This window comes from Schistocerca americana, chromosome 9 (genome assembly GCF_021461395.2).
Source record: "Schistocerca americana isolate TAMUIC-IGC-003095 chromosome 9, iqSchAmer2.1, whole genome shotgun sequence".
NCBI lineage: Eukaryota > Metazoa > Arthropoda > Insecta > Orthoptera > Acrididae > Schistocerca > Schistocerca americana.
In genome coordinates, this window is record NC_060127.1 from 20612128 (window position 1) to 20624321 (window position 12194).

The 12194-nt window shown below is 39.3% G+C and overlaps 1 protein-coding gene across 1 annotated transcript in view; it reads left to right on the top strand.

Annotated features, from left to right (window-relative positions):
• The window catches only part of LOC124550841, a 382565-nt gene that overhangs the window by 348296 nt on the left and 22075 nt on the right, over positions 1 to 12194 (top strand). Inside the window, exon 27 of the mRNA XM_047125569.1 lies at positions 6307 to 6410. Coding sequence (XP_046981525.1) covers positions 6307 to 6410 — 104 coding nt within the window. The remainder of the gene's footprint in view (positions 1 to 6306; positions 6411 to 12194) is intronic.

Genomic DNA, 12194 nt, shown 5'->3' on the forward strand with positions numbered 1-12194 from the left:
AAATGACATTCATATCGTCATCCTCATCAATTCTACTTTGAAGCCTGGTCATCACCAAGTCTGCATATTAAGGTTATTTTCTCTTCCTTCTGAAATTCCTTCAGTTTAACCGACTTGAGTTTCTTGGTTTTAAGTTTAGCTTGTTTCCTGAACCTAGTTTTCATCACCAATAGCTTATGATTTGTAGCTAGTTCTGGTCCTTGTATAGACTTCGCATACATGACGTTACTTCATATATCCTGGGGATGTATAAAGTAACCTATAATGCAGAATGTGATTTTCACTCTGCAATGGAGTGTGCACTGACATGAAACTTCTGGACCGAGACTTGAACTCGGGATCTTTGCCTTTCACGGGCAAGTGCTCTACCATCTGAGCTACCCAAGCACAACTCACGCCCCATCCTCACAGCTTTACTTCTGCCAGTATCTCATCTCTTACCTTCCATATTTTACAGAAGCTCTCCTGCGAACCTTGCAGAACTACCACTCCTGAAAGAAAAGATATTGTGGAGACATGGCTTAGCCACAGCCTCAGGGATGTTTCCAGAATGAGATTTTCACTCTGCAGTGGAGTGTGCACTGATGTGAAACTTCCTGGCAGATTAAACTGTGTGCCGGACCAAGACTCGAACTCGAGACCTTTGCATTTCAAAACACAAAGATCCCGAGTTCGAGTCTCAGTGCAGCACACAGTTTTATGGCTCTCTCTGGTCTGTGGTCTGAGTGATTTGGCATTCCTTTTTAACCTTTCACAGTCTGCCTCTCTTCTCTCTCTGAGGAAGTAACTAATGGCTCCAAAACCTAGGATGGTGTCATGTACATTTAGGTGTGCCTATTCCCACTTCTGATGTTCCACCTTCTCCGTTTAAGTATAGGTCAGCAATTCTATCTCATAATTATGCAGTTGTTATCATTTCTAACCATTTGGAAATGTACACTATGTGATCAAAAGTATTTGGACACTTGACAGAAATGACTTACAAGTTCGTGGTGCCCTCCATCAGTAATGCTGGAATTCAATATGGTGTTAGCCCACCCTTAGCCTTGATGACAGCTTCCATTCTCACATGCATACGTTCAGTCGGGTGCTGGAAGGTTTGTTCGGGAATGGCAGCTCATTCTTCACGGAGTGCTGAACTTAGGAAAGTTGGCATTCCAAAACATACCCAAGGTGTTCTGTAGGATTCAGGTCAGAACTCTGTGCAAGCCAGTCCATTACAGGGAAGTTATTGTCATGTAACCACTCTGCCACAGGCCATGCATTATGAATAGGTGCTCGATCATGTTGAAAGATGCAATCGCCATCCCCAAACTGCTCTTCAACATTCGGAAGCAAGAAGGTGCTTGAAACATCATTGTGGGCCTGTGTTGCGATAGTGCCCCAAGGGGTGCAAGCACCCACCATGAAAAACACGACCACACCATAACACCACCGCCTCTCAATTTTACTGTTGGCACTACACACACGGGCAGATGACGTTCACGGGGCATTCACCATACCCACACCTTGCCATCGAATTGCCACATTGTGTACCATTGTACCGTGAGTCATCACTCTACACAACGTTTTTCCACTGTTCAGTTGTCCAATGTTTGTGCTCCTTACACCAAGCGAGGCATCATTTGGAATTTACTGGCATGATGTGTGGCTTACGAGCAACTGCTCGACCATGAAATCCAAGTTTTCTCAGTTCCACCTAACTGTCATAGTAATTGCAGTGGATCCTGATGCAGTTAATAATTCCTGTGTGATGTTCTGGATAGATGTCTGCCTATTACACATTAAGGACCCTCTTCAACTGTCAGTAGTTTCTGTCAGTCAACAGACAAGGTCAGCCTGTACACTCTTGTGCTGTACATGTCCCCTTCACATTTCCACTTCACTATCACATCAGAAACAGTGGACCTAGGGATGTTTAGGAGTGTAGAAATCTTGCATACAGACATATGATACAAGTGACACCCAATTAGCAGACCACATTCGAAGTCCATGAGTTCTGCAGAGCTCCCCATTCTGCTCTCTCACGATGCCTAATGACCACTGTGGTTGCTGATATGGGGTACCCGGCTGTAGGTGGCAGCACAGTGCACCTGATATGAAAAACGTATGTTTTTAGGGGTGTCCAGATACTTTTGATCACATAGTGTAGCAAGTGACAGATAAAATACAGTTTACTGAATGGCTGATTTGCTTAAGGTTTGAAAAAAAAATCATTCCAAAGCATATACCAACAGTGATAGCAAGTTAAAGTTATTTGCTATCTGATCAAAAGTAGCCAGTCACCTATTAGTGCACTTTAATATGGGGTGTGTCCACCCCTTCACCTTTATGATAGTTTTTATTCTGCTGTAAACGCTTTCAGTGATTTGCCTGAATGTGTGTGGAGGAATGGTAGTCTGTTCTTCCTCAACACCTGAAACCAGAGAATGTAGTGGTGCTATATGGTGGGCTCTGGAGTGAAGCCAATGTTCTAATTCTTCCCAAAGGTGTTCCATTGGGTTCAGATTGAGATTCTAGACAGGACAATCAATTTCAGGAATGTTATTATCCACAAAGCACTACCTCACAGATGCTGCTTTATGACAGGGTGCATACAAACAAACATTGCTCCAAATTGTTTCTCTACTGTGCATAGTACTCATTGCTGTAAAATGTGTTTGTGACCTTCTACGCTTAGTGTCTTCTTAAGCACAGTAATGGGACCACAACCTAACCAAGTAAAACACCCCCATACCATTGTAGTGGTTAATAAAAAAGAAAAAGAGAAGAAAAGAAAAGGTTGAAAATGTGGGAAGAAATGGTGAATAAAAAGGGGGTTTTAAAATCGTTAATGACCGTGAAAAAGGGAAAGAATGAAACGCAAATCCAACTTCGTATTACAGAAAAGCTATCGGACTTCATGATTCGGAAAGCTATTGTTGGGGTGGTCCTTGTGGCGTTTCTGAGCAAGAGTCAAACCAATTTCCACTACAAATATTATTTGAAAGAGTACAGAGAATAACAAAATGTGATTAACAGGGGGAAATGGCGTACATAAGAGTTCATTCATTACCAATTTAATATGTCTTCTCTCGTGCGGCGTCCAGGTCTTGTTATTCAACAATCTCCTGCTTCATTTGTGCATGAAAAAGTCGTAGCTGCTCCAAAATCTTGCAGTAAATTTCATCGTCCAGGAATTACTAATGTCTACGAACGAATACCATCTTGATATTGAATGCAATGTATTTTACGGCTGTTTCCATCTTCCACATTTCACACAAGCTTCCACAATACTATATGTCTGCACATCAATAAGTTTTTATGTCTTAATCAGACCAAGACTAACAAATAAGTTTTTACGTCTGAATCATACCAAGATTAGTGAATAAGTGAAGTTAAGCTTTCGCTCTCAAGAGACAATAGCCGGTAGAAAACAAAAAGAGTTACAATTTTGGTACCGTCATTTTCTTATAAATATTTTCTCTGCTGTCGAGCACTCATACAGCTGCAACGGTATAATTTATATCTGACGGAACGAGTGTAGTGCGGCGAAATTCAAAGTCCCGCTACACCATACTGCCATCTGCTCCGCACTTCACTGCTGGCACTACGTGATGGGAGGTAATGTTCTCCTGGCATTTTCCAGACCCAAATTGTTCAATCAGATTGCCCCACAGTGTAGTGTGATTCATCACTCCAAATGACTCATTTCCTGTCATTCACTGTCCAGTGGCATCATTCTTTACACCACCTCAAGCATCAGTTAGCACTGACTACAGAAATACGAGGTCTGTTCAAAAAATTCTGGAACTTTGCCCACAAAATTTTTCTACGCTAACCTTTTACTTATTGTGCGTGATCTCCTTTGAAATACTCTCCTCAACAATTGATTCACCTCTCCCAATGCTGTTTCCACTTTCAGAAGCAGTCTCAGTACAGCTCTCGCTGGATCGCGCGAATTTTCCTTTATCTCATCTATCATTGCAAATCTTCATCCTTTCATTCGGATTTTCAACTTTGGAAATAAAAAAAGTCTGTAGGGGCCAGGTCTGGAGAGTATGGGGGATGATGCAGCACAGTGATTTTGTTTTTTGTGCAATAATCACACACCAAGAGGGAGGAATAGGCAGGTGCATTATCATGATGCAAGAGCCATGATTTTCTTGCGACATTTCAGACCGTTTCCTTCTCTCATTTTCTTGCAGGCATCACAACGCGTCCTGATAGTATCATTGATTAACAGTTTGTCCCTGTGGCATCAGTTCATGATGAACTAATCCTTCAAAGTTAAAGAGAACTATCAGCATGGCTCTGACATTTGACCTAACCTGATGAGCCTTTTTTGATCTTGGAGAACCTCTCCCACCCCATTGTGAAGATTGAACTTAGTCTCAACATCATTACTGTAGACCCAAATCTCATCACCATTATGATTCTCTTAAGGAACATCTCGTTCTCATTTGTGCGATCAAACGCTCTTCACAGATTACGAGGTGAAGGTCTTTCTAGTTTTGACTCACGAGTCATGGGACGTACTTGGTTGCAACACGATGCATTCCAAGATGCTGTGTCAGGTTTTCATGACATGATCAAACAGAAGTGCTACATTCTTCTGCAATTTCTATGACAGTCAGTCTTCAGTTGGCATGCACAGATTTACTAATCTTCCTGACACGTGTGTTGTCAGTAGACGTCGAAGGGGGTCCTGAATGAGAGTCATCATTAACTTCTGTCCAGCCATTTTCAAACCGTATGAACAATTTGTAACATTGAATACAACTTAAGCACTTATCACCATAGGCTTCCTGCATCATTTTGTGTGTATCTGTAAAGGTTTTCTTGAGATTCACACAAAATTTAATGCAGACACATTGCTCCTCGAACTTTGCCATCCAAAATTCCCAAACTGTGTGACACAACATTCTACTTGATACAGCACTGAAAAATGACTAACAGACATATGACAATAAAACTTCTGGCTGTTACACATTAAACATATGTGTGTGTAGGCATGCCAAACCTTTTGCTCCAACACACGATTGGCACAAAATTATGAATGTTCCAGAATTTTTTTAACAGACCTCGTACACGGTTTACAATAAGCTGTTCGACCATTCTTCCTCATTCTTTCTGACACCCTAACTGTAGTTATTGTGCAAGCTGTAGTTTTGGTAGCACTACCCACGAGTGACTTCTTGCACTGATTTCAAGTGATTCTTTACAACCACCCTCCACAGTGCTCAGTGGTCCCTGTCTGTCGCATACAAAGTCTTCCTGGATATGGTTTAGCTTTGGTTGTTCCTTCATGTTTTCACTTCATAGTCACGTCACAGACAGTTGACTTTGGCAGCTATAGAATGGTTGAAGTGTGTCGGTAGACGTCGAAGGGCATCCTGAACGAGAGTCACCATTAACTTCCGTCCAGCCATTTTTAAACTGTATGAACGATTTTTAACACTGAATACAGCTTAAGCCCTCATCACCATAGGCTTCCTGCATCATTTGGTGTCTACATATGACTGTCGTACTACATATGACTCTGAAAGTCAGTGAGCTCTGGTGGCCAACCTGTTGTGCTATTCTGCTTCTCTACTGACAACACTGTACTCCCCACCTCTTTTTATACTGGCATGTCCATCTCTCCTGATATTTAGTCGTCCATACCCCACATTTGATATGAGTGTCTGGATACTTCTGATTGGATAGTGTATGTCTGATGCTCATTGAGTAACTACTTTTGTTCAGCACACTACATATAGTTTTTTCATGACATCCTGGATGAGTTTTCATTGGGTTGGAGGAAGCAGAGGAACCGGACTCTGCTGACCAAAGCCCAACACGTAGACAGATGCGGGCAGAGTGACAGCGCTGGGGAAATGTGCAGCATTTTCCTCGTGCAGTGCTGGCACTATGCATGTACTTACTGGTTTGGCACAGCACGACAATCGGTTCATAATTGGTACAGTACACACGAGTACTGTAATGCCAGATTGCCAATGTCGGCTGCAACTGAATGTGAAATACTGGTCTATGAAGTCAACTGACTTCTACCAGATTCAGCTGATTCAGAAGTAGGTAGCCTTAATCCAGGATGTTGTGAATAAGCCATAACTGCTAGATACTGACACACGCTTTTGTTGTCAGGGCTATCAGTTGAACAGATTTTTCACTGCCACCTTCTCTCACAGTATAACGTTCTGCAGCACTTTTAAGGGTTTTTGACCAAAAACATTTTTCATTGTTACATGATACTAAAATATAGCTTCCTCTGTGTTACTGAATATTTTATGTCAGACAGGTGTATAACTGTATTGTATTTGGCAGGTGAAACTTCTCCAGGATGAAGATCCAGATGTTCGTTTGGCTGCAGCTAATATTTTTCCTAATGCAACTGCTTACGCTGCACTCCAGAATATACTCTCATCAAGGTTTGTGAGTGACAACTGCAGTTGTTTAATAATTAATTATTTTTGTGTAGGCTCTTAAACTAAAGTATTACAAAGTATTTGCACAGATGCACATCTGCAGCTGGGAAACGTATTTATAGAATAAAAATTGACTTCAGTTGCCAGTAATTTTCTTAATTTATTACATGAGTGGTTTTGAAGCTTAAAGCTTCATCTTCAGGTGCCACCAACTGTGAACAAGAGGAGGGGCTACAAATGTACAAGTGCCGTGGGGCTGACATACTAAAATGAAAGCCACTGTTGTGGAAAGTGGTGTACTCACAAAATTATGAGAACATAAATGTGTGGTGGTCAGATGGGCCAGTCACACCCACATCAAACAAATGCACGGGACTGGAACAAAAATGCTAACTCTGGAGAGGATTTTGGACAGAAATGAAAATAATAACATAAATAAATAGATAACTGAACTCAAGCTGAGGGCCAGCAACCACAGCGCCCTCCTGGACAGCATGACACAGAAGTGACTGGTGCAAATGGCCCAGAAGCCGGCTGATTGTGGTGGTGCAAGCCACTGATGTAGGACCCACCGAGGTGGGAAACTTCAGTAAATAGCCACAAAAGAGTGGGCAACTGGGGTTGACTGTTCCATTCACTTACATAATTGTGGTTCATAATATCAGTACACACTAGAAATACAAATATAAGAATAATAAAATAACATATGAATGTGGAGAATTGACAAAAATGCCTAAAAGCCAACTTGACAGAGTACATCAGATTAAAGAGATACAAGATAAAAATACAACTAAAATGGTGGGTATGGATGATGTATAAAAATAGATCTAAAAATTAAGTGATAAGACAATGGGAGGTCATGTATGGTAGGAGAATGATGCAAACTGTTAGAATCGGAACTCATGTAACGATTCATCCTTCATCCTTCATCTTGGTACAAAAAGCTCAGTTAAACTTAAAATCTGGCTGCTGAGGCCGAGTGGTTCTAGGTGCTTCAGTCCGGAACCATGCGGCTACTACGGTCGCAGGTTCGAATCCTGCCTCTGGCATAGATGTGTGTGATTCCTTAGGTTAGTTAAGTTTAAGTAGTTCTAAGTCTAGGGGACTGATGACCTCAGATGTTAAGTCCCATAGTGTTCAGAGCCATTTGAACCATTTGATGTAATCAGAAATGTGATTCATCTGACCAAGTGACACATTTCTGTTGCTCCATTTGTGCCGCTTTTGTCAGTAGACTGATTCCCTGATACACTTGTTTACTTTCTTTACCATGTCGCTTGCCCACATCAACAGCAAGTGGCTTTTGACCTCGAGAAAGGCAGTGGTCATAATGTTCTGGGTCATCAGTGTTCACCTACAATGAGGCAACCAGTATTTCTGTTAAAACAGATATAAATGTTGACCTAAAAGGTTAGAAGAAGGAATGTATTCCCTCCCTTCTGAAAAATGTCTTTCTCTGCCTCATTGTTAGTGTCCCTTTCATCATCCAGTTGTGACACCTCTTCAGTGTGGGACTATGTCAGACGTCTTTATAGAATGTTTATGACTCACAGTGGTGTATGAGTTGGCTTTCATGCAGCACTGACTTATCCCACACAATTTCTTCCAAATTCTTGCTGATTTTCTATTGATACTTAATTAATTCATTATATGTCTTATCAAGACAAACTTGTGTAGGTGTTTTGCAATTTTCAGGTGATCCTGCAATGATGCACCTTTTCATAAAAATGTATGCTAGAAGTATGTTGCTTACTTCTATATTGTAATACAGAATTATACGTCTTTTTTATGTGGAAGTAGTTACTTGTTTTACATCTCAGATATTAGGGTGTATATTAACTGTTATATCCTGGAGTGTCTTTTTGATTATCTCTCAGTGCTATTGGTAACATTTATAATAGCATTTATGTAGCAGTTATGTATGTTTGACAGTTTTCTCTTGTAATGTTTATACATTTACAATGAATTTTACTTGCAGAAAATCAGCAACAATAAGTAAATTACAAGGATAGTATAACTATAACTTTTTGTTTCTTGTACAAAGATATTTGTGTTGAGTATTCTATTTTCTTTTACTTGTTATGAAACGCCAAAAATTTACCGTCTTTCTTTTAGAGTGTCAATAAAGTTTCCTAGATATTTTGTATGCTTTAGTTTAGATTAGATTAGATTAGATTAGATTTACTTTCATTCCAATTGATCCGTAGTGAGGAGGTCCTCCAGGATGTGGAACATGTCAGAAAAACAACAATACATGACAAATATTTAAACTAAAACAAATAAGCTAATGTACCATTCCACAGGTCCCAAGTGGAATGATCGTCATTTTTTAATGAACACTAAGAGTCATTTTACAAATACTATTGCACTGAATTTAAAATAAAAAAGTTTTATATTTATTTATAAGGTAAGAAACATGTAATACAACTACTGTAATACTTATTTACAATGAACACATTACTGCACTGAAATGGTGCAGAAGTTAGATTATACTTACACACACACACACACACACACACACACACACACACACAAATTTTCAGTGAACACATTACTGCACTGAAATTGTGCAGAAGTTATGTTGTACTTATATACAAATCAGTTGGTTTTCCTCAGAAATTCATCAATGGAGTAGAAGGAGTTGGCCACCAATAAATCCTTTAGGCTTCTCTTAAACTGAATTTCATTGGTTGTTAAGCTTTTTATGGCTGCTGGCAAGTTATTGAAAATGTGTGTTCCTGAATAATGCACACCTTTTTGTACAAGACTAAGTGACTTTAAATCCTTGTGAAGATTATTCTTATTTCTAGTATTGATTCCATGAATTGAGCTGTTGGTTTGAAAAAGTGATATATTTTTAATGACAAATTTCATTAAGGAATAAATATATTGGGAAGCTGTAGTTAGTATCCCTAGTTCCCTAAACAGGCTTCTGCAGGATGTTCTTGAGTTCACACCACATATAATTCTTACTGCACGTTTTTGTGCCCGGAAAACTTTAGCTTGGCTTGATGAATTACCCCAGAAAATAATCCCATATGACATTATGGAATGAAAGTAAGCATAGTATGCCAGCTTTTTCATTTTTATATCCCCTATGTCTGACAAAATTCGCATTGCAAACAGAGATTTGTTAAGACGCTTCAGCAGTTCTGTGGTGTGCTCCTCCCAGTTGAATTTATTATCAAGCTGTAATCCCAAGAATTTAACACCGTCCACTTCTTCTATCTTCTTGTCATCATATGTTAGACATATACTCTTGGGACACCCCTTACAAGTTCTGAACTGCATGTAGTGTGTTTTTTCAAAGTTTAGTGACAAAGAATTGGCTAGGAACCAGTGATTAATGTCTACAAATATTTTATTGGCTGATCTTTCTAAGACTACACTTGATTTGCTATTTATTGCAATGTTTGTATCATCAGCAAACAAAACAAACTTGGCATCTGGTAATGTTACTGATGAAAGGTCATTGATATACACAAGAAAAAGTAAGGGCCCCAAAATGGAACCTTGTGGGACCCCACATGTAATTAGTTCCCAGTTGGATGATGCCTGATAGCTTGATACATGTCTCTTTCCTAATAACACCCTTTGTTTCCTGCCAGAGATATAAGATTTGAACCATTTTGCAGCATTTCCTGTTACACTATAATATTCTAGTTTACTTAAAAGGATATTGTGATTTACACAGTCAAATGCCTTTGACAGATCACAAAATATACCAGTTGCCTGCAATTTTTTGTCTAATGAATTAAGTACATTTTCACTGTAAGTGTAGATAGCCTTCTCAATATCAGAACCTTTTAGAAATCCAAACTGTGACTTTGACAGTATGTTATTTGAGATAAGATGGTTATAAAGACGACTGTACATTACTTTTTCGAAAATTTTTGAGAATGCTGGCAACAGTGAAATTGGACGGAAATTTGATGCTATTTCTTTATCTCCCTTCTTAAACAGTGGCTTAACTTCAGCATATTTCAGCCATTCGGGAAATATTCCACTGATAAACGACTGGTTACACAGATAGCTTAATATGTTACTTAGCTCAGAATCACATTCTTTAATTAACTTTGTTGATATTTCATCATACCCACTAGATGTTTTTGATTTTAAAGATTTTATGATGGACATTATTTCTGTTGGGGTAGTGAGGGTCAAATTCATATTATGGAAGTTACTTGAAATGTCTGGTCTAAGGTAATCCATAGCAGCATCTACTGAACCTGACAACCCCATTAGTTCTGTTTGTTCATTCAGAATTTGGTTTGGGTGTGCACCTGTGTTGTTGCAAATTTCCTGTTCTCCTATGATATTCATTGTATGTCCTTTGGGTACCTTATATGTTCCTTGAACCTTATTCTGACATTTCTACCTCTTTGTCCAATGTAGAATGTGCTGCAATCATTGCAAGAGGTTTTCTATATTTCTAGATTTTAGATATTAGGGTTTCTTGCTTTTCATGATGGTAACTATTATTTTCAAGTTATTATTGGTATGAGTGCTAGTTTTACCTTTTTTTTATATGGACTGTTCAGGTTTCTTGAAATCTGGCCAACATATGGAGCTGTGACATAAAACACAGTGTCCTGCTGCAGGAAGAAGTCCATAACTGCCTGCTGCACATCTTCATTCAGCAGGAATTGTCAACCAGTCAAGGCCTTTTTTAAGGGACCGAAGGCATGTTAACCACATGGGTAGAAATCCATGCTATTGGACAGATGCTCAAGTATCTCCCACTTTAGTTGGCTTAACTTCTGCGTTACGACATTTCCGATTGGGGACACACTTTATCACGAAACAACAGCACCCCCATCGCACAGAACTTAGTGCACCATTCCACGACATTTGTTTTGACTGACATGCTGCCCCATACTCATTCTTCATTATCCAGTGAATGTCTACAAGTGTTTGTCCTTTAGAAGCCAAGAAAAGAATAACAGCATGCCAATAATGTTTGGGTGCATTTTGTAATAATGTCACCATAGTTCCCATTTCTGCATTTACTGCATGCATGTTGGAAAGATACAAACTCCACTATAATTCCTCGCTTACATGTCAGTGCTTATTAGGCACATTTGAGTTGTGCTATGTTGCATATATCCTGCAGCAACATCCTTAAACAGAAGCTTCTTGATCCCCCCCTTATTCATAGATAAATAATGCTAGAAAAGGACGAAGGAATCACAAATAAACTAGCTTATGTCACAGCACCAAACATTGGCCAAATTTTGGGTAAACTGAACAGCCTATATGGGGATGCAGGCTTTCATGGTGAATTTCGATGATAAAGTCTTCTCGGGTTACCAGCTGAGTCAAGTGTGTGTGTGTGTGTGTGTGTGTGTGTGTGTGTGTGTGTGTGTGTCAGAGAGAGAGAGAGAGAGAGAGAGAGAGAGAGAGAGAGAGTGTCTATTGTTGAAGAAGGCCTTAATGGCTGAAAACTAAAATTGTGAGAGTCTCTTTTTGTTGTGCCTATCTGTGACTCAGCATCTCCACTATATGGTGAGTAGCAACTTTCCTTCTCATAATATTGTTACATTCCAGCCTGGATTTTCCATTGTTTAAAATGCTATAAAAATTTTAGATAGGGTACCCAAAGAATACACAATCAATGTCCTGGAAGAACTAGATATTTACACCCAGGCAAATGCGTATCCAAACCAAATCCTAAATGAACAAACAAAATTAAAGCATAAAAATGTCTAGCAAACTTTAATGACATCATAAAAGAAAAAAAAAGTTCAGCACTTCATGATACATAAGAGACAATAGAACAGTCAACAC